The sequence below is a fragment of the Ascaphus truei genome, chromosome 3, assembly GCF_040206685.1.
Source record: "Ascaphus truei isolate aAscTru1 chromosome 3, aAscTru1.hap1, whole genome shotgun sequence".
Classification (NCBI taxonomy): Eukaryota; Metazoa; Chordata; class Amphibia; order Anura; family Ascaphidae; genus Ascaphus; species Ascaphus truei.
The window spans coordinates 412,059,118-412,086,159 of NC_134485.1; the positions used below are offsets into that span (position 1 = coordinate 412,059,118).

The 27,042-nt window shown below is 49.9% G+C and overlaps 1 protein-coding gene across 2 annotated transcripts in view; it reads left to right on the top strand.

Moving 5' to 3' along the window:
* PAK1 (p21 (RAC1) activated kinase 1) overlaps window positions 1-27,042 on the top strand; it is a 93,164-nt gene that overhangs the window by 25,640 nt on the left and 40,482 nt on the right. Inside the window, exons 1-3 of one of the 2 annotated variants that reach the window (XM_075592641.1) lie at window positions 13,762-13,996; window positions 24,512-24,612; window positions 26,384-26,531. In XM_075592641.1, coding sequence (XP_075448756.1) covers window positions 13,801-13,996; window positions 24,512-24,612; window positions 26,384-26,531 — 445 coding nt within the window. In that variant the 5' untranslated portion in view covers window positions 13,762-13,800. Of the gene's footprint in view, window positions 1-13,761; window positions 13,997-24,511; window positions 24,613-26,383; window positions 26,532-27,042 lie in introns of those variants that run through there. The other variant, XM_075592640.1, reaches the window with a different exon arrangement.

The window sequence follows — 27,042 nt, forward strand, 5'->3', positions numbered from 1 at the left end:
CCCCCCCCCCCCCCCAACAAACCCCCCCCCCCCACCCCCCCCCCAACCAACCCCCCCCCCCCCCCCAACACAACCCCCCCCCCCCCCCCCCAACAACCCCCCCCCCCCCCCCCCCCAACAACCCCCCCCCCCCCCCCCCCCCCAACCCAAACCCCCCCCCCCCCCCCCCCCCAAAAACCCCCCCCCCCCCCCCCCCCCCCCCCCCAACCCCAAACCCCCCCCCCCCCCCCCCCAACCAACCCCCCCCCCCCCCCCCCCCCCAACAAACCCCCCCCCCCCCCCCCCCCCCCAACAACCCCCCCCCCCCCCCCCCCCACAACCCCCCCCCCCCCCCCCCCAACCAAACCCCCCCCCCCCCCCCCCAACCCAACCCCCCCCCCCCCCCCCCCAACAAACCCCCCCCCCCCCCCCCCCAAAAACCCCCCCCCCCCCCCCCCCCCCCAACCAAACCCCCCCCCCCCCCCCCCCCCAACCAACCCCCCCCCCCCCCCAACACAACCCCCCCCCCCCCCCCCCCCCAACAACCCCCCCCCCCCCCCCCCAACCCCCCCCCCCCCCCCAACACAACCCCCCCCCCCCCCCCCCCCCCCCCCCCCCCCAACCCAACCCCCCCCCCCCCCCCCAAACCCCCCCCCCCCCCCCCCAACCAACCCCCCCCCCCCCCCCCAACAACCCCCCCCCCCCCCCCCCCCAACCACAACCCCCCCCCCCCCCCACCACCACAACCCCCCCCCCCCCCCCCCCCAACCACACCCCCCCCCCCCCCCCAACCACCCCCCCCCCCCCCCCCCCCAACCAAACCCCCCCCCCCCCCCCCCAACCCCCCCCCCCCCCCAACAAACCCCCCCCCCCCCCCCCCCCCCAACACAACCCCCCCCCCCCCACCCCCCCCCCCCCCAACCAACCCCCCCCCCCCCCCCCCCCCCCCCAACCCACCCCCCCCCCCCCCCCCCCCCCCCAACACAACCCCCCCCCCCCCCCCCAACCAACCCCCCCCACCCCCCCCCCCACCCCCCACAACCAACCCCACCCCCCCCCCCCCAACAAACCCACCCCCCCCCCCCCCCCAACCACAACCCCCCCCCCCCCCCCCCCCCAACACAACCCCCCCCCCCCCCCCCCCCAACACAACCCCCCCCCACCCCCCCCCACCAACCACCACCCCCCCCCCCCCCCCCCCCACACCCACCACCCCCCCCCCCCCCCAACCAACCCACCCCCCCCCCCCCAACACACCCCCCCCCCCCCCCCCCCACCAACCCCCCCCCCAACCCACAACCCCCCCCCACCCACCCACACCCCCCCCACCAACCCACAACCCCACCCACCCCCCCTCCCACAACCCCCACCCACCCACCCCCCACCCTTCCACAACCCCCACCCCCCACCACCCCACCCACCACCACCCCCCCACCCCCCAACACAACCCACCCACCCCCCACCCCCACAACCCCACCCCACCCACCCTTCCTCTTCCCACACACCCACCCACCCTCCACTTCCCACACACCCACCCACCCTCTTCCCACACCCACCCACCCTTCCTCTTCCCACACACCCACCCTTCCCACCCACACCCTTCCTCTTCCCACACCCCACCCACCCACCCTTCCTCTTCCCACACACCCACCCTTCCTCTTCCACACACCCCCTTCCTCTTCCCACACACCCACCACCCCTTCCTCTTCCCACACACCCACCCACCCACCCTTCCTCTTCCCACACACCCTTCCTCTTCCCACACACCCACCCTTCCTCTTCCCACACACCACCCTCCACCCACACCCTTCCTCTTCCCACACCCACCCACCCACCCTTCCTCTTCCCACACACCCACCCACCCACCCTTCCTCTTCCCACACACCCACCCACCCACCCTTCCTCTTCCCACACACCCACCCACCCACCCTTCCTCTTCCCACACACCCACCCACCCACCCTTCCTCTTCCCACACACCCACCCACCCACCCTTCCTCTTCCCACACACCCACCCTTCCTCTTCCCACACACCTTCCTCTTCCCACACCCCACCCACCCCTTCCTCTTCCCACACCACCCCCCTTCCTCTTCCACACACCCACCCACCCTTCCTCTTCCCACACACCCACCCACCCACCCTTCCTCTTCCCACACACCCACCCACCCACCCTTCCTCTTCCCACACACCCACCCACCCACCCTTCCTCTTCCCACACACCCACCCACCCACCCTTCCTCTTCCCACACACCCACCCACCCACCCTTCCTCTTCCCACACACCCTTCCTCTTCCCACACACCCACCCTTCCTCTTCCACACACCCTTCCTCTTCCCACACACCCACCCACCCTTCCTCTTCCCACACACCCTTCCTCTTCCCACACACCCACCCACCCTTCCTCTTCCCACACACCCACCCACCCTTCCTCTTCCCACACACCCACCCACCCTTCCTCTTCCCACACACCCACCCACCCTTCCTCTTCCCACACACCCACCCACCCTTCCTCTTCCCACCCTCCCTTCCTTTTCCCACACACCCACCCACCCTTCCTCTTCCCACCCACCCTTCCTCTTCCCACACACCCACCCACCCTTCCTCTTCCCACACACCCACTCACCCTTCCTCTTCCCACACACCCACCCTTCATTTATGTTCCCACACCCCCACCCAACCACCCTTCCTCTTCACACCCCCCCACCCAAGCACCCTTACTCTTCACACACCCCCACCCACCCACCCTTACTCTTCACACATCCCCACCCACCCACCCTTACTCTTCCCACATCCCCACCCACCCACCCTTACTCTTCCCACATCCCCCACACACCCACCTTTGCTCTTCACACCCCCCCACCCACCCACCCTTGCTCTTCACACACCCCCACCCACCCACCCTTGCTCTTCACACCCACCCAGCCTTACTCTTCACACCCACCCACCCTTACTCTTCCCACACCACCACACCACACCCACCCACCCCCTTCCTCTTCCCACCCACCCTTCATTTATGTTCCCACACCCCCACCCACCCACCCTTCCTCTTCCCACACCCCCACCCACCCACCCTTCCTCTTCCCACACCCCCACCCACCCTTTCTCTTAGCACACCCCCACCCACACCCTTGCATTTCATAACAACAATCATTTATTACTATACCAATTATTATCACATGGAATCTTACATATGTTTATTACAAATGTATATACCAGTTTTTATTCTTCATCAACGACAATAAAATATTTTTACAAATTTTATATATTAATCTTTCTTTTCATTCTATTTCATTCATATACTTTTTATTACAAACAACATTATTTTTTATTTTATCCATTCACATTCCGGGCAACGCCGGGTCTATCAGCTAGTAATCATATAAATAACAAATACAAAGAACAGGTCATGGGAATAAGTGCTTCAGACTAAAAGTAACATTTCGGAAGAGGAGTCCCTGCTCCGGGGAGTTTACAATGTAATTGGTAGGTAGGAGGAACGTACAGAGACGGTAGGAAGGTCATACTTTGTATAAGATTACCACCGTTATAGATTAGAGACGTTCTGGGTGCACGATGTTTGGTTGTGTTTATCACGATCGTGTTATTTGGAGCCCTGCAACAGTCATTAAATACAAGGGCAAAACGTCCTCACTGGACCCCCGCGTGCGACTATGTAAACACTCAGAACTGTGCACACTGCTTGCAGGTTTATTCTGTATCCGCCAAAGTGCCCGATGGGGAATTTTTGGCCGAAAACTGCCTGCAATTGGCCATTAAAAACGTGAGCGCCCTTTGAGGGGGAACTCTGGGGAATTGAAAAGGTCAGACTTTTTTTTTTTTTTTTTAAGAGATCCATAAGCATTGCCACGTTCACACTTACACGTGTGTGTATCCACGTGTGCAAGGAGTTAACTGCAAACCCGCCAACATTTTGCACACACAGGTACCACTGCAGTTACCCCACCCATGCTGGGTTAAAGTACTTCCAAGCAATTTCTATGGAAGTCCCCTTATCTATGCAGTTTTCCCACGCAAGCTCTCTCTTTATTAGTAGGTGCAGCTGTTCATACAGGATCCCAAATACGTAGTGTGCCTGCTAAATAGGTACAGTTGGAGCGTATACACCTGACTGTACAATTGTCCCCCTCCCCACAGGGCACTATAAATTGGCTCTCCCATAATTACGCTGCACCCACCAGTATTCAGTAAGGGTTCACACCCAAGCAGTCCTTGGTTTCATGTTTTACTGGAAAAATATGCAAATTTAACAAAATCCCAAGTTGGCAAAACATGTCCCAAATTGAGGGCAACCTGTTTAAAAGTAATATGTTCAGTTAGAGCTCAGACACAGCTTGTAATAACTTAAGCCGTCCAGTACTTGTTGCAGAAGAAAGGATTGCATCATTACATGTGGTAGACGGGGGTCAGACTGTTTTATACAAATAACAAGGAGCTAAACAGAAAACCTATACATTCCCAGCGCAGGTCCCTCAAGTGTCGGGGTACAGACCAGCGGGGCTTAACTCCTGTCCTCAAGCACCCCCCCCCCCCCTCCCGAACAGGTCAGGCTATCCCAACTTCAGCACAGATCGCTCCTCTCCGACAGGTTTGAAACCCTACCTTTCACCATTATCAGTGTTTCCACTGCAGCAAGGGATTCTAGGAAATGACATGCAAATGAGCAGTGTCGCCTTTTTGCGCAAAATCCATTTTTACATGGAACCCTTATACGCTAATGCTGATATGGATAAGGGGGAAAGAAAACACCGGGTTGACACACAGGCCCCTAAAAATAGCAATTTGTCAAATGAATTTCCAGAAAGGAAAAAAAAAGTTGCGTTTAGCGCGGTTGTATTAGCTTAAGAAGCAAATTATACTGTTAATTTGCTTTCAAAAATAAAAAAATGTAATCTGCCTATGCGGTATTGCAACTTTTTTTTACTCCCAACCTATTACCAAGAGCCCAGCACCCACTGTGACTTTCACCACGCAGCACATAATTAGGATAAAACGTAGCTATTTTGTTATGAAGGGCAAATTACTATGGTTTAACCCTTTGCAGACCCCTCTCGGAGCAAATTTGACTTGAACCAGTTTGCCCATGTAAATCTGCGTCACCGGATCCATGCTGCGTTCTGTACTCTGTGTTTCCTGCGCCCGGAACGGACTGATCACGTGAACACGCACTCGGCTTGTACTGGTTGTTTGAGCCAAATGCCATAATAATAATAATAATAATTTTATTTAAATAGCGCTTTTCGCAGTTTCAGAAAAAAGAAAACATGTAAGGTTGTAAATGAGACCTAACACACACAACCCCGATTATATACCGCATTTGTGTCAAAAGGAGTGCTACTAGGATTGTGACCGCTGATTATAAACGAGACCAAGCACACAATGAAAGATACAATACAGGATGGGACGGTGTATTAAAACGAGATCCGATTTTTAAGGTGTCCCGCCAGGTTTAGCAAAATAAACGTTCTGTGTGATGCTTGCAGGATTGGCACCTGATCTGTTGCTGAAATCCAGGAGCGTCTACGACCTTCATGTTTCTGGTCAACCTTTTCGCTGCCGCAGGTCTGGCAACACCAGATACCCCCCCCCCCCCCACCCCCGGGACCTCCGCGATTTGCACTGCAGAGTCGCCACTTCTGTTTCGGTCAGGCCGAGGCTTCGTTGGAATGGCTTCGCCTGAGAAACCAGCATAAAGCCCATGACGTAGCCACGCTGTTACAAGGGCCACAGGAGTGCCAGACCTCATGACATGGTGACTGTCACAGGGCACTGAAAGGGTTAAAATGTGTAACTTTTTTTGCCATCATTTTGATGCTAGTTCACCTTCCAACCTCCACTCTCAGTGGTTACCGGTCACATCTTAGGGGCAATGCCAGCGGGCAATCTTTTTGTTTGTGATTTTTAATTTTTTTTTTACCATAGGTTGGAAGCAGAGAGTTTTCCGGAGCTGAACCCCGTTAATTTCAGCTCTGGAGAGACCTCTTGCTTCCTGAGATACCTCCATAGGCCAATAGGAAGACGTGGCATCATCCGTTGTATTGTATGTCTTTATTTACAGTATATAGCGGCATAAATGTACATAGAGCTTCACAGTAGTAATACATATCATATAAATAACAAATAATATAAATAACAGGTCATGGGAATAAGTGCTTCAGACATAAAAGTAACATTAAGGAAGAGGAGTCCCTGCCCCGAGGAGCTTACAATCTAATTGGTAGGTAGGGAAAACGTGCAGAGACAGTAGGAGGGAGTTCTAGTAAGTGCGTCTGCAGGGGGCCAAGCTTATGTATCATGTGTCAGTATTATCCAGTGCTATTCATATGCTTATTTAAGCAGATGTGTCTTAAGGTGGGTCTTAAAGGTGGATAGAGAGGGTGCTAGTCGGGTACTGAGGGGAAGGGCATTCCAGAGGTGCGGGGCAGAAAGTTAAAAAGGTTTAAGGCGGGAGAGGGCTTTAGATACAAAGGGGGTAGAAAGAAGTAATCCTTGAGAAGAACGCAAGAGTCGGGATGGTGCATAGCGAGAAATTAGGGCTGAGATATAAGGAGGGGCAGAAGAGTGTAAAGCTTTAAAAGCAGCGTTTAGGATAGATTGTAGGGGAGACAGGTGAGAGGCAGGAAGGCCGGACAGCAGCGTTTAGGATAGATTGTAGGGGAGACAGGTGAGAGGCAGGAAGGCCGGACAGCAGCGTTTAGGATAGATTGTAGGGGAGACAGGTGAGAGGCAGGAAGGCCGGACAGCAGCGTTTAGGATAGATTGTAGGGGAGACAGGTGAGAGGCAGGAAGGCCGGACAGCAGCGTTTAGGATAGATTGTAGGGGAGACAGGTGAGAGGCAGGAAGGCCGGACAGCAGCGTTTAGGATAGATTGTAGGGGAGACAGGTGAGAGGCAGGAAAGCCGGACAGCAGCTTCCTATTGGTCTGCGGGACGCGGGAGCTTTAAACTTGCAGAGGGATACAGGCACCTCCTTCGGAGGCAAGTGTATATGGAAGCAGAGAGTCTCCGGAGCTGAAATTAATGGGGTTCAGCTCTGGAGATCCCCTGCTTCAATCCTGTGTAAAAAAAAAAAAATGCCGGCTTTAATTGCTCCTTTTTAAATGGGCAGTGCAACAGAACGGGTCAAAAAGCACTTTTTAAACAACTTGGTGTAATTGGCTTCTGTTGTAAAATTGAATCGCTCTTAAGGTAATTTACTTATCTGTGTCTTGTGAGAAATAAACGTGCTGCCTTTCCCTGGAAACCCAGACCAGCCACTTCTGTTTCTCTGCCTGACTAATGCTTTCATAATGCCTTTGCAAGCTAAGAGCAGAAAGAGCCATGTACCTGTTGTAGCGTTGCGGGCCCAGTCTTATTACCACGAGACGCTGGCTAAGAATGGAAAGCCTCCCCGCCCTGTCCCCGAGGCACGCGATTACCATGAAAATCTTGGTTAAAAGCATTAAAAAAAAAGTGCCAGTCAGCATATTGAACATATTATATACATGCCACTTCTCCTTCCTTCTAGGAGAGACTTCCCCTTTCACCCTGATTCTCACATACTGTGGATACACATGTTTAGTAGAGCTGGAACAGTGTCACATGTCCTACTGTGGTTAAGCTGGATTCTGGGTTGTGAAACACCCAGTATTGGGTACACAGTATGTCACTTTTTTGGCTTCCATATCCATGTTGCCATAGAGATTTTTTTTTTTTTGCCCGCTGCGTTTCACTTGTTCTCCAACGAAGCCTGTGACAAGGAAGTGCAGAATCAGCGGAGCCACTCATCACTCGTTCAAAATCTTCACTTCTTAAGCCATCGCCGAGACGGTTTCAGGATAAAGCCTGCTCTGCAGTTTCAGGTAGTTCTTATTAGCGAGGCATGGAATGTATTGCAACCTGTTTCATTGCCAGCAGCACTGGATGCCTACAGGAGCCCAGAAGGGTCAGTTCTACATAGAATCAATTCGATGTATTAACCGTAGTGGTGACCTAATGACGTTAACTTCAGCTTGTGTTCTTGTGCGCCGCAGACCTCCTTCTGTATACAAGTTTTCCTGGTGTTTGGTTCCCTCCGAGCCAGCACCAGAGTACGAAGACAAGTGGCCACCTCCGACCATTTGTTTTTTTTTCTTCTTCAGCTCATGTGACTCCACTGGACGCCATCACTCTTCTTGGCTCATTTCTAGGAAAGGGACACACATCTCCTCTGACTTCCCATGATCGTATCGGGACCAAGGGTAGCCATTTGCCACTAACCACCTGGTACCTTTCAGGGTTAATTACCGGTTCATTAAAGTAGGTTAAAACCAGGTGACTGATGGTTTTAAAAAAATCAGACACGCAAGTATTTTAAACCTTCTTTTTTTTTTTTTTTGTTGTTTAAACGTCTGCAAATGAAATGTTTGTGTTTTACTTTGCAACGAGGGCTTCGAATGGTCATTTGATTGTCAGTCTTCCTGGGTCATTAGTAAGGTTGGCAGTTTTTCCTGTCCCCTCCACAACCAAGCACCCTTTATGTAAGGGCCTATAATAAAGAAAATGGTTGAGCAGACAGGGTTGTAAAACCCACCTTAAAGGGCAGTCCAATGTAGGGTGAAAGTGAACGAAGTGGCAATGTAAGTAGGTTAAATGTAGCTGCTGGACACCATTTATTTACATATATATCGTCGTCGTAGCTGTAAAAGTCAGTATCTACATTCTCTGAGTACTGAGGAAAAGGCGATTAAATGTTCTTTGACAGGAAAAATGCTGTATTTAAAAAGGAAGGTATTTTGATATGACAAGTTCTGATTAGGCGTCTTTAATGAGGCCTTAGAATTCTTTCATTAGTAAGCCTATTTTCATTAAAAAAAAAATTTTATGCTCAAACAACGATATATTTATGACGAGTATTTTAAATTTTGCACTTAAGATTTTTCAGGGTCAAAAACCTTTTTATACAGCCATTAACATTGCTAGGAGAGCTTTGTTATTTTGTTTACAAAGTGATTATGGTGCCCTCGTTAGTCGAACAGACACAGAAGCAACTGATTATACTTGGTTTGTGTTCCCGCCAAGAGCTGATTCATTGTCGCTCTTCACAAGACAGACATAAGTATGGACGCGATTAAACGGCGCGCGCTGGCTCTCACGCCACAACCGCAAATTGCTGAATGCCCATGAAGCCGCCCCAAGTGCGCGCGACGGCGCGAGCGCCTTTTGAAAAGACAAATAATTTCGTCTTTTCAAGCGACGGCCGCGTCACGTCGGGCGGTTCAGCCAATCAAGGCGAACCAGCCTCGTGACGCGTCCGCCACGCCTCCCCAATCGCTTTCCTCACAATTAACACGTTGCTCGGGCGGGAGGCGCCCACGATACGATGAGCGCGGACGTGCGCTAACGCAGTGTATAATTGTGGCCTTATGTGTCACTTTAAGAGTGCCTGAATCTTTCTAAGGCCTTGTACATAGTAGGGGAGCGCGTGACTGCACAGGCGATCCGTGGCCTTTGGGGCCTGGAGGAGGAGACGCGACCAAGCCAGCTCTAATTCGATGTTTGGGGGTGTGCCCGTGACATCACGTGAGCGGTTCGCCCTCATTGGCTGAACTGTGCACGAGACCCGGCCATTGCACAACAAAATCAAGATTTTCTCGTGAAAAAAACGGCTGCGCCGTTGCGCTAACTATGGACACGGGCTAAGGAAGCGAATTGCACTACAATTATTTGAGTTGCTAAGTTAAATTGTCCCTTTAAACGCCAAGTTACACGGTGCACAAACATTGGTATAAACATTTAAAAATCATTTAAAATACTTCTCTGCAAAATAGACACCAATCCACTAGTTTTAATCTTGGACGGGTTGGGGACTGCGCCTTTAACCGCTGTATCGTCCTCTGAACAAAGCAATAGAGGAGTTAAAAGACTGCTGACACTACCCTTTGCCCCTTTGGGATTTCAGAGAGCAGGTGATTACTGCTACAAGTAATGACACAACCACTTGGTCACCTATTTAAATGCAAATTGGTCTCTCCATCCTCAACAATCCCCCTCCTCCCCCCGCTCCCCCAATGTGTATCCACCATCTGCTGTCCCAAGGGCTCTGACACATACACAGACCCTGCAGGCGGAGGTGGAATCTCTAAGGGCCTCTTCTCCAGCAGGAGGATTCTGGGACCTGACCTTTGAACCCCTACACTTGACTAAGGTGTTTTTTTTTTTTCAATATTAACCAGTCCATTAACCCCACTGCTGCCAGCAGGCCTTCAACGCGTTGCTTTGAAAAGAAGTTTATTGAAGGCTGCGAGTGTTAAATTGTATTCACTTGTTGGACCACACTCCGAACTAAGGTTATGTGAACTACTGGCTGTCTTGGGATCTCTACTAAGGATGCAGTGGCTGATTCAGGACTGACTTACATGACATACCCTCTAACCCTGTAACATGTTCTGTTTTGTGCTGCTGCTAGTGGCATTAAATCTGCAATCCCGCCTTTCCCCCAGAGCTCATTTGTTGAGCTGCTTGGATTGCCTCTTTAAGGTTTGGCAGAAAGTATGGGCAATGGCAGAACATGTCACATATTCACACGTCAGAGACATGGCCACAAATCTGCCTTACCCGCAATCTCACCGCATACTGTACTTCCACCACAGCAAAGGATTCTGGGCAATGACATGCAAATGAGCGCTTTTGTAATTCAATTCAGGGGTGCTCATCTCCAGTCCTCAAGCTCCCCCTCTCTCCCCCCCCCCCCCCAACTTGTCAGGTGTCTTCGACTGAGCCTCTGATTGAACCACCAGTGCTGCAGCTGGGGTGTCCTGAACACCTGACAAGTTGGGGGGTGGGGGGGGGCACGAGGACTGGTGTTGAGTACCTCTAATTTAATTGACGAGTTGCAAAAGGGGGGGTCAGCACCTTCATTGTTAAAATCCAGAGCGGTAATTCAGCATACCCTCTGCACCCCGCATGTTGATGATTACTCAGATCACCCTTTTGTGGACGATACTTACATTACAATAAAGCAATCCACTAGATGATTAGATAAGTCCACATTATAGTTACACACTTGCTATATTTGCTCCCCTTGTTGGAGCGGTGTTTCCTGCATCACTTTTATTTTATTTTTTTTGTATTCTACGTTTTGACGCCATCTGACTTTTTACTAGGAAGGCGCCCATAATAATATCTGTGGGATTTGCAGCGGGGGAAACCCAGATGGAATGATCGTTGCAGTTCCTTGGGATCTTGAACTTTTACCCTGTTGTGTTGTGCACGTCATTACAGGTACAACAGGCTGCAAGGGCTAAAGGTCAATTGTTAGCTCTGCTGCAAGATCCTTAATATGATGGTTTTCTCACGATGATTGTATATTTTTCTGAAACTCCCTAAGTTCCTGCACACAGGAGGCCCGGTGATATTTTTGTACTCGAGCACCCAACATGTCCGGTTTTAAGGATATCCCACCTCCAGCACAGGTGGCTCAGTCGTTGACTCTGATCACTGATGGAGCCACCTGTGCTGAAGCAGGGATATCCTTTAAAACCTGGCCTGTTGGGGGGGGAGGGGGCTCTTGAGGACTGGAGTTGAGCACCACTGATATAGTATCCGTTTTACTGAGACTGGACATCTGAACCATACAGAGAATGTCACCGGCGTCAATGTGGCGTGACCACTGGGCCTGGTTGGGTTTTGCGTCTTCAGACACAGTCACTTCGTTGTTTCTGTAGGAGTTCCCCAAAATGACACTTGTTAAATGACAGACTATCAATCCACACACAAAATGTTAGCATGGGGTTGAGCCATATGTCCAAATATTTAATGCACGTCACTGAGGGCAACTGAGATTTGAAGTTAACAAAGAGATGTTCTGCTCTAGGTGGTTTTGACATTTTTTGGCCTTGGTTTCACATAACATGGTAACTGTTTTGGAATTTGTTTTAACCCTTAAGGAAAGCCTGTTGACATACCGGTATGTTTCCACAGTCTTGAATGTTTGAACTGGAAGCAATACTGTGTGTCAGTCTATATGTATATACTGTATGCAGTTTAATAGAGGGGCTGTCTTATTTAATTGTGCACAAATTAATAATTACCGTTGGTGTCAAAGAAAAATTTGAAAACCAGTTCATAATGTAATTCTGCACTCCTGGAAGTATTCAATCATTCTTAAAGCAAACATTTGGTGGGGTTGCTTTCTTTGGAAATGTAATAAATATTACGAGGGCTTTGTCTGTCCCGCACGCGTCCATCTCGCACACACAGAGTAGTTAGAAGAAATCAAACCTCGTAAGTCTCCGCTCACCAAGTTTGCAAAATAACTTGACAGATATATACCGGTATTTCACATTCTCTGCGTTTTGTAAACAGTCTTCAAGGCTATTTCTAGATCCTTATTGACCTATACCTCAGAGCTCAATGCCCGTGGAATGTGCATACAGGTTAAGGATGCTATCTGTACCCCAAACCAAACAAAGTTTTTTTTATTTTAAATTCTCTTTAATAATTTCTGAATCCATTTTAATGTTTTGTTTGTTTTTAATGTTTGAACCGGCAAATTAAGAGGGCAAACTGCTGTTGTTTTCATGAAAGATAAAATATCCGACCTAACCAAGTTACTCTTAATCGAACCCTGATGTTGAAATCCACTGCTGTAGTAATTCTGAGATTATACTAAAAAAAAAAAAAAAAAAAAAAAAATCTTGCTTTTCGGATATATTCATTTTAACTCTGATGCACTGTATGTTAAATTATAATTTTAACATAATGTGAAATATAATCATCCAAAAAAGAGCCAATAGATTTAGGTTTCACAGAAAATATTGTTCGGCAACTCGCAACTTTGATCTCATCACTCTGGATCAGACAGGACTTATTAATAATAATAATAATAATAATAATAATAATAATAATAATAATAGCATGTTCTTGTATAGCGCTGCTAGTTTTACACAGCACTTTACAGAGACATTTTGCAGACACAGACCTGCCCCGTGGAGCTTACACTCTATGTTTTTGGTGCCTGAGGCACAGGGAGATAAAGTGACTTGCCCAAGGTCACAAGGAGCCGACACCGGGAATGGAAACAGGTTCCGCTGCTCAAACTCAGTGCCAGTCAGTGTCTTTACTCACTGAGCCGCTCCTTCTCCCACTTTCATGTTACCCACGCACTTCCACGCGCACACGCACTTCCACGCGCACACGCACTTCCACGCGCACACGCACACGCACTTCCACGCGCACACGCACTTCCACGCGCACACGCACTTCCACGCGCACTTCCACGCGCACACGCACTTCCACACGCACGTGCACTTCCACGTGCACTTCCACGCACACGTGCACTTCCACGCACACATGCACTTCCACGCACACATGCAGGAATAGTTCCATTCACGTACAGTGTGCATTATACAGTATCACTGTGAGGTCGGAGGCAGGTCAAACATTGGAGTACTAATTCAATTAAGACACTGGGTATGAAAAGTAACTTCTCTGTGACCCCTGCCTCAGGGCCGCTTTCCCCATGCGAGCTACTATTAAAAAAATAAACCGCAATCCTCGAGCTACCAACGGGTCAGGTTTTCAGGATATCCCGGCACCTGTCCAGGTGGCTCAGCGGCGGTCGAAGACTGCACCCCCTGTACTGAAGCAGGGAGATCCTGAAAACCTGACCTGTTGGTCGCTCTTGAGGACTGGAGTTGGCCACCCCGGCTTTAACCCTTTGGCTGCCGCGCAGCGTTGCTCTCCCCCTGGCAGCTGTGCGTGGTGAACCCGGCGAACGCCCTTGCACGTGGTAACAGCGACTCTGTTCTCTCTCCCGCTAGCCGCAGAGCTGGGACCGCCGAAGATGTCCGATAATGCCCTGGAAATTGAAGACAAGCCGCCAGCTCCGCCCATGAGGAACACCAGCACTTTCATCGGGGCCGGCCTCAAAGACTGCAGCACCTTGAACCATGGCTCGAAACCGCTGCCCCCCAACCCCGAGGAGAAGAAGAAGCGAGACCGATCCATCCGGTCCATTTTCCCAGGGACGGGAGATAAAAGTACTGCTCTATTTCTTTCGTGTGTTGTTGCTGTCTGCTTATAAATAACTTTCAGTCCAGTAGCTCCCACTCTATGGGAATTCCTGTAGTCTTTGAATTACCTACGTTTTATGTACTTACAGGCTTGGCCTTGTTCTATAAATTCATGAAACTGCTCCAGTGCAGTCTGGGAGTTTCCGGGTGCTAGGGGCCCAGGTGGCACTATCTGAGGAATGTATGCTCCTCTTTCTGTCACTTTATCTCCCGATGGGCATGTTCCTCCTGTCACTATGTCACACGTAAAAGTCTCCTGGGGCCCCTTTTATGCGCCGGACCCCAGGTTGACAGACGGCTATCCTGAACCTTGAAAGAAAGCCAGGGATCCGAGGCTGTTTTGCAGCAGATAGGAAAATGGGTTGGTGAGGTGGGGAAAGTGGTTCTCCTCTCCCATCAAATTGTATGTTTCGATGTTACAGACTTCTGCTTGTAGAGTACTCTGCGCAGCTGGGCAGCGCTGTATATTATCGGTTCTCTGCGCAGCTGGGCAGCGCTGTATATTATCGGTTCTCTGCGCAGCTGGGCAGCGCTGTATATTATCGGTTCCCTGCACAGCTGGGCAGCGCTGTATATTATCGGTTCTCTGCACAGCTGGGCAGTGCTGTATATTATCGGTTCCCTGCACAGCTGGGCAGTGCTGTATATTATCGGTTCTCTGCGCAGCTGGGCAGTGCTGTATATTATCGGTTCTCTGCACAGCTGGGCAGCGCTGTATATTATCGGTTCCCTGCACAGCTGGGCAGCGCTGTATATTATCGGTTCTCTGCACAGCTGGGCAGTGCTGTATATTATCGGTTCTCTGCACAGCTGGGCAGTGCTGTATATTATCGGTTCTCTGCGCAGCTGGGCAGTGCTGTATATTATCGGTTCCCTGCACAGCTGGGCAGTGCTGTATATTATCGGTTCTCTGCACAGCTGGGCAGTGCTGTATATTATCGGTTCTCTGCACAGCTGGGCAGTGCTGTATATTATCGGTTCTCTGCACAGCTGGGCAGTGCTGTATATTATCGGTTCCCTGCACAGCTGGGCAGTGCTGTATATTATCGGTTCTCTGCGCAGCTGGGCAGTGCTGTATATTATCGGTTCTCTGCACAGCTGGGCAGCGCTGTATATTATCGGTTCCCTGCACAGCTGGGCAGCGCTGTATATTATCGGTTCTCTGCACAGCTGGGCAGTGCTGTATATTATCGGTTCTCTGCACAGCTGGGCAGTGCTGTATATTATCGGTTCTCTGCGCAGCTGGGCAGTGCTGTATATTATCGGTTCCCTGCACAGCTGGGCAGTGCTGTATATTATCGGTTCTCTGCACAGCTGGGCAGTGCTGTATATTATCGGTTCTCTGCACAGCTGGGCAGTGCTGTATATTATCGGTTCTCTGCACAGCTGGGCAGCGCTGTATATTATCGGTTCTCTGCACAGCTGGGCAGTGCTGTATATTATCGGTTCTCTGCACAGCTGGGCAGTGCTGTATATTATCGGTTCTCTGCACAGCTGGGCAGTGCTGTATATTATCGGTTCCCTGCACAGCGGGGCAGTGCTGTATATTATCGGTTCTCTGCACAGCTGGGCAGTGCTGTATATTATCGGTTCCCTGCACAGCTGGGCAGTGCTGTATATTATCGGTTCTCTGCGCAGCTGGGCAGTGCTGTATATTATCGGTTCTCTGCGCAGCTGGGCAGTGCTGTATATTATCGGTTCTCAGCGCAGCTGGGCAGTGCTGTATATTATCGGTTCCCTGCGCAGCTGGGCAGTGCTGTATATTATCGGTTCCCTGCACAGCTGGGCAGTGCTGTATATTATCGGTTCTCTGCGCAGCTGGGCAGTGCTGTATATTATCGGTTCTCTGCGGTGCTGGGCAGTGCTGTATATTATCGGTTCTCTGCGCAGCTGGGCAGTGCTGTATATTATCGGTTCCCTGCGCAGCTGGGCAGTGCTGTATATTATCGGTTCCCTGCACAGCTGGGCAGTGCTGTATATTATCGGTTCTCTGCGCAGCTGGGCAGTGCTGTATATTATCGGTTCTCTGCGGTGCTGGGCAGTGCTGTATATTATCGGTTCTCTGCACAGCTGGGCAGTGCTGTATATTATCGGTTCTCTGCACAGCTGGGCAGTGTTGTATATTACCGGTTCTCTGCACAGCTGGGCAGTGCTGTATATTATCGGTTCTCTGCGCAGCTGGGCAGTGCTGTATATTATCGGTTCTCTGCACAGCTGGGCAGTGCTGTATATTATCGGTTCTCTGCGCAGCTGGGCAGTGCTGTATATTATCGGTTCTCTGCACAGCTGGGCAGTGCTGTATATTATCGGTTCTCTGCACAGCTGGGCAGTGCTGTATATTATCGGTTCTCTGCACAGCTGGGCAGTGTTGTATATTACCGGTTCTCTGCACAGCTGGGCAGTGCTGTATATTATCGGTTCTCTGCACAGCTGGGCAGTGCTGTATATTATCGGTTCTCTGCACAGCTGGGCAGTGCTGTATATTATCGGTTCTCTGCACAGCTGGGCAGTGCTGTATATTATCGGTTCCCTGCACAGCTGGGCAGTGCTGTATATTATCGGTTCCCTGCACAGCTGGGCAGTGCTGTATATTATCGGTTCTCTGCGCAGCTGGGCAGTGCTGTATATTATCGGTTCTCTGCGCAGCTGGGCAGTGCTGTATATTATCGGTTCTCTGCACAGCTGGGCAGTGCTGTATATTATCGGTTCTCTGCACAGCTGGGCAGTGCTGTATATTATCGGTTCTCTGCACAGCTGGGCAGTGCTGTATATTATCGGTTCTCTGCGCAGCTGGGCAGTGCTGTATATTATCGGTTCCCTGCACAGCTGGGCAGTGCTGTATATTATCGGTTCTCTGCACAGCTGGGCAGTGCTGTATATTATCGGTTCTCTGCGCAGCTGGGCAGTGCTGTATATTATCGGTTCTCTGCACAGCTGGGCAGTGCTGTATATTATCGGTTCTTTGCACAGCTGGGCAGTGCTGTATATTATCGGTTCTCTGCACAGCTGGGCAGTGCTGTATATTATCGGTTCTCTGCACAGCTGGGCAGTGCTGTATATTATCGGTTCTCTGCACAGCTGGGAAGCGCTGTATATTATCGGTTGTCTGCACAGCTGGGCAGTGCTGTATATTATCGGTTCTCTGCACAGCTGGGCAGTGCTGTATATTATCGGTTCCCTGCACAGCTGGGCAGTGCTGTATATTATCGGTTCCCTGCACAGCTGGGCAGTGCTGTATATTATCGGTTCCCTGCACAGCTGGGCAGTGCTGTATATTATCGGTTCTCTGCACAGCTGGGCAGTGCTGTATATTATCGGTTCTCTGCACAGCTGGGCAGTGCTGTATATTATCGGTTCTCTGCACAGCTGGGCAGTGCTGTATATTATCGGTTCTTTGCACAGCTGGGCAGTGCTGTATATTATCGGTTCTCTGCACAGCTGGGCAGTGCTGTATATTATCGGTTCTCTGCACAGCTGGGCAGTGCTGTATATTATCGGTTGTCTGCACAGCTGGGCAGTGCTGTATATTATCGGTTCCCTGCACAGCTGGGCAGTGCTGTATATTATCGGTTCTCTGCACAGCTGGGCAGTGCTGTATATTATCGGTTCCCTGCACAGCTGGGCAGTGCTGTATATTATCGGTTCTCTGCGCAGCTGGGCAGTGCTGTATATTATCGGTTCTCTGCGGTGCTGGGCAGTGCTGTATATTATCGGTTCTCTGCGCAGCTGGGCAGTGCTGTATATTATCGGTTCTCTGCGCAGCTGGGCAGTGCTGTATATTATCGGTTCTCTGCGCAGCTGGGCAGTGCTGTATATTATCGGTTCTCTGCGGTGCTGGGCAGTGCTGTATATTATCGGTTCTCTGCGCAGCTGGGCAGTGCTGTATATTATCGGTTCTCTGCGCAGCTGGGCAGTGCTGTATATTATCGGTTCTCTGCACAGCTGGGCAGTGCTGTATATTATCGGTTCTCTGCACAGCTGGGCAGTGCTGTATATTATCGGTTCTTTGCGCAGCTGGGCAGTGCTGTATATTATCGGTTCTCTGCACAGCTGGGCAGTGCTGTATATTATCGGTTCTCTGCGCAGCTGGGCAGTGCTGTATATTATCGGTTCTCTGCACAGCTGGGCAGCGCTGTATATTACCGGTTCTCTGCACAGCTGGGCAGTGCTGTATATTATCGGTTCTCTGCACAGCTGGGCAGTGCTGTATATTATCGGTTCTCTGCACAGCTGGGCAGTGCTGTATATTATCGGTTCTCTGCACAGCTGGGCAGTGCTGTATATTATCGGTTCTCTGCACAGCTGGGCAGTGCTGTATATTATCGGTTCCCTGCACAGCTGGGCAGTGCTGTATATTATCGGTTCCCTGCACAGCTGGGCAGTGCTGTATATTATCGGTTCTCTGCGCAGCTGGGCAGTGCTGTATATTATCGGTTCTCTGCACAGCTGGGCAGTGCTGTATATTATCGGTTCTCTGCACAGCTGGGCAGTGCTGTATATTATCGGTTCTCTGCACAGCTGGGCAGTGCTGTATATTATCGGTTCCCTGCACAGCTGGGCAGTGCTGTATATTATCGGTTCTCTGCACAGCTGGGCAGCGCTGTATATTATCGGTTCTCTGCACAGCTGGGCAGTGCTGTATATTATCGGTTCTCTGCACAGCTGGGCAGTGCTGTATATTATCGGTTCTCTGCACAGCTGGGCAGTGCTGTATATTATCGGTTCCCTGCACAGCGGGGCAGTGCTGTATATTATCGGTTCTCTGCACAGCTGGGCAGTGCTGTATATTATCGGTTCCCTGCACAGCTGGGCAGTGCTGTATATTATCGGTTCTCTGCGCAGCTGGGCAGTGCTGTATATTATCGGTTCTCTGCGCAGCTGGGCAGTGCTGTATATTATCGGTTCTCAGCGCAGCTGGGCAGTGCTGTATATTATCGGTTCTCTGCACAGCTGGGCAGTGCTGTATATTATCGGTTCCCTGCACAGCTGGGCAGTGCTGTATATTATCGGTTCCCTGCACAGCTGGGCAGTGCTGTATATTATCGGTTCTCTGCACAGCTGGGCAGTGCTGTATATTATCGGTTCCCTGCACAGCTGGGCAGTGCTGTATATTATCGGTTCTCTGCACAGCTGGGCAGTGCTGTATATTATCGGTTCTCTGCGCAGCTGGGCAGTGCTGTATATTATCGGTTCTCTGCACAGCTGGGCAGTGCTGTATATTATCGGTTCTTTGCACAGCTGGGCAGTGCTGTATATTATCGGTTCTCTGCACAGCTGGGAAGCGCTGTATATTATCGGTTGTCTGCACAGCTGGGCAGTGCTGTATATTATCGGTTCTCTGCACAGCTGGGCAGTGCTGTATATTATCGGTTCTCTGCGCAGCTGGGCAGTGCTGTATATTATCGGTTCTCAGCGCAGCTGGGCAGTGCTGTATATTATCGGTTCCCTGCACAGCTGGGCAGTGCTGTATATTATCGGTTCTCTGCGCAGCTGGGCAGTGCTGTATATTATCGGTTCTCTGCACAGCTGGGCAGTGCTGTATATTATCGGTTCTCTGCGCAGCTGGGCAGTGCTGTATATTATCGGTTCTCTGCACAGCTGGGCAGTGCTGTATATTAACGGTTCTCTGCACAGCTGGGCAGTGCTGTATATTATCGGTTCTCTGCGCAGCTGGGCAGTGCTGTATATTATCGGTTGTCTGCACAGCTGGGCAGTGCTGTATATTATCGGTTCTCTGCGCAGCTGGGCAGTGCTGTATATTATCGGTTCCCTGCGCAGCTGGGCAGTGCTGTATATTATCGGTTCCCTGCACAGCTGGGCAGTGCTGTATATTATCGGTTCTCTGCGCAGCTGGGCAGTGCTGTATATTATCGGTTCTCTGCACAGCTGGGCAGTGCTGTATATTATCGGTTCTCTGCACAGCTGGGCAGTGCTGTATATTATCGGTTCTCTGCACAGCTGGGCAGTGCTGTATATTATCGGTTCCCTGCACAGCTGGGCAGTGCTGTATATTATCGGTTCTCTGCGCAGCTGGGCAGTGCTGTATATTATCGGTTCTCTGCGGTGCTGGGCAGTGCTGTATATTATCGGTTCTCTGCACAGCTGGGCAGTGCTGTATATTATCGGTTCTCTGCACAGCTGGGCAGTGTTGTATATTACCGGTTCTCTGCACAGCTGGGCATTGCTGTATATTATCGGTTCTCTGCGCAGCTGGGCAGTGCTGTATATTATCGGTTCCCTGCACAGCTGGGCAGTGCTGTATATTATCGGTTCTCTGCACAGCTGGGCAGCGCTGTATATTATCGGTTCTCTGCGCAGCTGGGCAGTGCTGTATATTATCGGTTCTCTGCACAGCTGGGCAGTGCTGTATATTATCGGTTCTCTGCACAGCTGGGCAGTGCTGTATATTATCGGTTCTCTGCACAGCTGGGCAGTGCTGTATATTATCGGTTCTCTGCACAGCTGGGCAGTGCTGTATATTATCGGTTCTCTGCGCAGCTGGGCAGTGCTGTATATTATCGGTTCTCTGCGCAGCTGTGCAGTGCTGTATATTATCGGTTCCCTGCGCAGCTGGGCAGTGCTGTATATTATCGGTTCTCTGCGCAGCTGGGCAGTGCTGTATATTATCGGTTCTCTGCGCTGCTGGGCAGTGCTGTATATTATCGGTTCTCTGCGCAGCTGGGCAGTGCTGTATATTATCGGTTCTCTGCACAGCTGGGCAGTGCTGTATATTATCGGTTCCCTGCACAGCTGGGCAGTGCTGTATATTATCGGTTCTCTGCACAGCTGGGCAGTGCTGTATATTATCGGTTCTCTGCACAGCTGGGCAGTGCTGTATATTATCGGTTCCCTGCACAGCTGGGCAGTGCTGTATATTATCGGTTCTCTGCACAGCTGGGCAGTGCTGTATATTATCGGTTCTCTGCGCAGCTGGGCAGTGCTGTATATTATCGGTTCTCTGCACAGCTGGGCAGTGCTGTATATTATCGGTTCTCTGCGCAGCTGGGCAGTGCTGTATATTATCGGTTCTCTGCACAGCTGGGCAGTGCTGTATATTATCGGTTCTCTGCACAGCTGGGCAGTGCTGTATATTATCGGTTCTCTGCGCAGCTGGGCAGTGCTGTATATTATCGGTTCTCTGCGGTGCTGGGCAGTGCTGTATATTATCGGTTCTCTGCACAGCTGGGCAGTGCTGTATATTATCGGTTCTCTGCACAGCTGGGCAGTGCTGTATATTATCGGTTCTCTGCGCAGCTGGGCAGTGCTGTATATTATCGGTTCTCTGCGGTGCTGGGCAGTGCTGTATATTATCGGTTCTCTGCGCAGCTGGGCAGTGCTGTATATTATCGGTTCTCTGCACAGCTGGGCAGTGCTGTATATTATCGGTTCTCTGCGCAGCTGGGCAGTGCTGTATATTATCGGTTCTCTGCGCAGCTGGGCAGTGCTGTATATTATCGGTTCCCTGCGCAGCTGGGCAGTGCTGTATATTATCGGTTCTCTTCACAGCTGGGCAGTGCTGTATATTATCGGTTCTCTGCGCAGCTGGGCAGTGCTGTATATTATCGGTTCTCTGCGCAGCTGGGCAGTGCTGTATATTATCGGTTCTCTGCACAGCTGGGCAGTGCTGTATATTATCGGTTCTCTGCACAGCTGGGCAGTGCTGTATATTATCGGTTCTCTGCACAGCTGGGCAGTGCTGTATATTATCGGTTCTCTGCACAGCTGGGCAGTGCTGTATCTTATCGGTTCTTTGCACAGCTGGGCAGTGCTGTATATTACCGGTTCTCTGCACAGCTGGGCAGTGCTGTATATTATCGGTTCTCTGCACAGCTGGGCAGTGCTGTATATTATCGGTTCTCTGCACAGCTGGGCAGTGCTGTATATTATCGGTTCTCTGCACAGCTGGGCATTGCTGTTGAAGAGAAACATAATCATAGTTATGGACTCGACCTCCTGAGGTTAGTGAGAGGAGTGCAGCAAATGTAAAGGATTAACACAAACAGAGGTTTGGCAGGTAGAAGGTTATATCTACAGGTTTGGCAGGTAGAAGGGTAAATATTTACTATGCTTCGGTAAATCGGGAACCATAACGGGACCGTGCCTAAAACAGGGCCGGATGTTATGTTCCCTAAGTTGACAGGGTATCCTCAATGAGCTAATTACAGAATGGGACATTTGGCCGTGGCTGTCTCACCGCGACCAATCTCCGCCGGCGTCCGGCCGCAGAGTGACGCTCTGCCACTCGGCCCTCTGCTGCCGACCGCCAAGGTAAGTTAATTTAAGGGTTAATTTAGCAGTTAGGGGGTATTAGGGGTTTTTAGTGCAAGGGTTAAGGTTAGGGGCTTTCCTTGGCGGGGAAGCGGCCGGCGGTGCGGTGAGTAGCGCCGGCGGAGATTTGCTAAGTATATGCATTAACAACCGAACTACATCTCCGTGTCATAGGCTTAATGTCACGTTATTGTAGCATAGCATTGCGTTATCTTCCAGTAACACGATGTGAAGTAAGTCTCCGTGTTACAGTGATCCAGTCACCAAAAATGGGGCTCTTGCTGGAGTGAAGAGGGAAATAACGCCAGGAAATAATGCAGCTGTGTAAATGGCGCCTAACTTTGGCGTTGGGTCTGCCCAGACTCTGCAAAGGCCTTTTGTTTGTGGATGGGAGTAATGCAAAGTTTAGCTACTGCTTAAATAACGTAACATTAAAGCTGCAGTTCAGTCTATATCCTGCGTGTTTTTTTTTAATAAATCAGTTCTGTAGTAAGAACAAATACTTTTAGCATTTTCTGTTTTTAAAAAAACTACTTTGAAAGACCAATTTTCTTGTATTCTATTTTAACAACCATTTGCTAAGGCACTGCCCCTTCATGTCCTGTCACAAGCCCTGGCACACCCCTTTGTCAGCCCTGCCCTCCCTCTAGCACATGTCAGTGCAGGAGTGCTCATGAATATTCATGAGCTTCCACTGAGTGGCAGAAGAAAAACAGATGCCAGCTCTAATGATGTCACCAAATTTCGCCGATCAATACATGGAGAACGAATTGACCTGCAGCTATGCAGTTCTTTAGGTAAGTAGAGATTGCCCACATGAAACTATTGAAGTAAGAAAAAAAAAGACTGAACTGCAGCTTTAAATCCCTGTGTTACCCTTAACGGGCTTCAGTGGATTGGTGATGCTCTGATGATGCATCATTTGCATCTCATGTTCACAAATATCCAATATAGTTAACGCTAAGTAAACGTTGCAATACTCTAGTAAATTCCCCGTTCGCGTTAACTAGACGTAAGTGTCCTACCGAAGCTTGCAAGTCCCCCCACCCCAAGGTGTCGGCTTTTCATATGAAGGCGCTTTGCCTGCAGTATGAGTAGCTGCTCCTCATTCCACCAGCGTCTCTGAAATCCCTATTCTAGGCGCACACGTTCCCTGTGGATGACGGACACCTCTGCTTTCGGATTCGCTTGATCACAGAGCGTGAAGTTTTCGGTGCATGCAGTTGCTTTAATGAATTCCCTCATTTGGAAAAGACAAGTGTATTGTTGAAGTGTTTTATGAGTTCTCTGGTAAAGGTCAGCTGTAGTCTCACAAAATCCTACAACACTGCCTATTTTAACCCCTTCTTTGCCAGAGGCTGCTGTAATGCATGGTTTTTCACAGGATGGGGGGGGGGGGGGGGAGTTAGGAGAGGAAATAGCTGACTCCTGAGTAGCATTAAAGTAAAGTGTATTCACAGATGTCAGGACTGCTACAGAATTAATAGGTGAAAGACCAGCGCATAAGATTTGTTAGACTTCATATTTTCCTTTATATGTATATATGTATATGTAACTTTTTAAAGCGTGTAACAGATCGCACCTTAAATTGACCCGTCGCATGTGACATCCGTTTTGCCCTTTATTTCTAATGTTTCCAAACACACTGATACATGGTATGTATGTATACGTTGATACACAAACACGCCTGCAGATACACACAACGATAATGCTTCAGGCCCCTCTGGCGGTGTAGGAGTTAAATTGAAAGTGAAGAGCTTCCCTGTGCCCCTCCGACGTTTTTGTATATTCCATCACTTAATGATTTCTGACTGCTCTCCCTCTCTCTCCCTCCCTCTCCCTCCCTCTCTCTCTCGCCCTCTCTCTCTCTCGCCCTCTCTCTCTCTCGCCCTCTCTCCCTCTCTCTCTCGCCCTCTCTCCCTCTCTCTCTCGCCCTCTCTCCCTCTCTCGCCCTCTCTCTCTCGCCCTCTCTCTCTCCCTCTCTCTCTCGCCCTCTCTCTCTCTCTCTCCCCCTCTCTCTCTCTCTCTCTCTCTCTCTCTCTCTCTCCCCCTCTCTCTCTCCCTCCATCTCTCCCTCTCTCTCTCTCTCTCTCTCTCTCTCTCCCCCCCCTCTCTCCCTCTCTCTCTCTCTCTCCCCCTCTCTCTCTCTCTCTCCCTCTCTCTCCCTCTCTCTCCCTCTCTCTCCCTCTCTCTCCCCCTCTCCCCCTCTCCCAGCCAATAAAAAGAAAGACAAAGAGAGGCCGGAGATCTCCCTTCCCTCAGACTTTGAGCACACGATCCATGTTGGCTTTGACTCTGTGACGGGAGAATTTACGGTAAGTCGATGGGAACGGCCATGTGGACTTCTCTACCAACCATGCATGAACTTCTCCTTCCTCTGCTAAAGAGGGCCATGCTACATAATCCCATTTACAACTACTTCTCAGAGTTATTGAATCTTTTTAAGGAAGAAAATGACACTTAAAGTAACGGTCCTGCTTTTTTGTATGTTAAAACATTTTTATATATATAAATATGTTATATACCGGTGTATGTTATATGGTTTTAAAGCAAAAGGTGGCACAGTGTGCTCATTTGCATGTCACTTCCCAGAATTCCTTGCTGCAGTGGAAGCACTGTATGCGTGGTGATAATGGGGAAAGGCAGGGCTGCAGACCTGTCTAAGACATGCAAATGAGCACACAGTAATATTTCCATTTGCTATATACTGTATATATATTTTATATATATTTATTTTCTCTGGGAAACGCTGGATTCAAGCAGGTCAGCTTCTTCAGTTTGTGTTTTACTAAAGGTAGCATCACCATTACTTTGCAAACAAGGCGAGTGCTTGGAGCATGGACGGTCTCCTCCAAGGCAAGGCAGTAAAGAGTGTAACCTCCCCCCCCACCCCCAAAGAATTTGTGTCCCATGGAAATGGTAAATGTTAAAATATAAATAACTAACTTGTCAATCAGAGCAGCCCCAGTAACCTGTTAAAGGGGTTAAACCTATTAATGGGATTGGGGGAAGGGATCATAGAAGCGAAACTAAACAAACAAACAAAAAAAAAAGTATTGGCATTTTCCGAACGTTCGTGTCAGAACAGATGGCAAAATTCCCCAATTGAGATATATCTATTTTGAATAAAGCGCTGTACAAAAATCCCCTCAATAACAATCTGGGACAGAAAGATATGAGGTCTTGTACAGATTTATACTGGCAAATATAAACTGTGCCCAGGCGACATTGCCTGAGGATTGTAGCATACTCTGCCAGATGGAGAAGGTTGTGTCCAACCAGCCACGCGCAAAGCAAACACATGTTGTGCTTCTTTCTGAGCGCCTTCTAACCTTCTGACTCGCTTCTATTGATTTTGTCCGGGTCCTTTGATTTAGTTTTGCAGTTTCAGAGGTTGTTCATTTTGAAGAAGTAATAAAGCTCTTCGGGTCTAGGAACTGGGGCTGAGAATTGCTGTTGCAATGCCACGCTAGGGTGTCCCCACATTAAGCCACAATCTGGACCAGAACGTACATCTAGCAGCCTTTGGTGTGTACAATGAGTTTTGGGCGGGGGATTTATCATGTGGAGTTTGAACTGGGGAGCTCGCAGTTTACATGAATTACCTGGGAACCTTTAGTAACTCTGCAAATTAAGTTGGCACGATGTTAAAGCTGTCACAAAAAGCACAGGGTTTGTGTTAGAAGTGGTTCAAGTGACAGTCCCAAGATTTTTTTTTTACTGCTGGTAAATTAGAAAATAAAAGGGGTAAAAGAGACATGTCTCACATGCTTTCTCTGAGTTGAAACTAGTCTCGTCTCCAGGCACCCTAATGAGATATGTGGCTTTCAGGGTCACCCCCTCCCTGAAGTATAAAAGACGAAAAACATAAATATGATATACTGTAGGGCAGTAGTTTGGAATATTTAAAATCAGCCATTGTTAATGCTATGCATTCAAATATGGGGTTCTGGCTCTTCAAATACTAATATAGGGCAGAAGTGCACATATTAACCCCCGCTATGTACGACAGAGGTTCTTCGCTCCTGTGGCCACACAGCACTCTGTACGTTGAGCCTCTAATCCGCTAATCCTGTAACCTTCCAGGGAATGCCAGAGCAATGGGCTCGGCTACTGCAGACCTCCAACATCACCAAGTCCGAGCAGAAGAAGAACCCCCAGGCAGTGCTGGACGTGCTGGAATTTTACAACTCCAAGAAAACCTCCCACAGCCAGAAGTACATGAGCTTCACAGGTAAGGAGCCCCCTTGTATAACCTGGCTGCTCATGGATTGCCCTCAGATGAAATGCTTCATTTAAACTGGCAATTGCCCAGCATGATGGGTAGTATAATTTAGCTGGCAAGTTATTGCTGGTGAGTGCGTGGCATTTAATTTTTTGGTGGGCTCCAGGATGTTCTTGGACAAATAACCCGAGGTGTTTCCTGCTGCTATAAACTGGTGAGTTTTCACTGTACCAATTTTTTATTTTTGCGTCCGTGCGATCACTACATTTTTGAGCGAGGGGTAAAACATTTTTTTGTCAGCCGTGTTCTAGTCCAACCAGTGTTCAGACATCTGATAAGCTTTTGTGTATAGGGATTTCTACAAGTAAAGCAATTGCTTCCAATTGTTTCCGAAATGAGTCATTTGAGCATCCTCTTCCTCCCCCCCGCTGCTTCTCTCCGGATCTATCTCCGTGCTGCTCTGTGGCTGACATCCATGTCCGACATATCAGCATTGTTTGAGTTGGCTGGCATTCCTGCT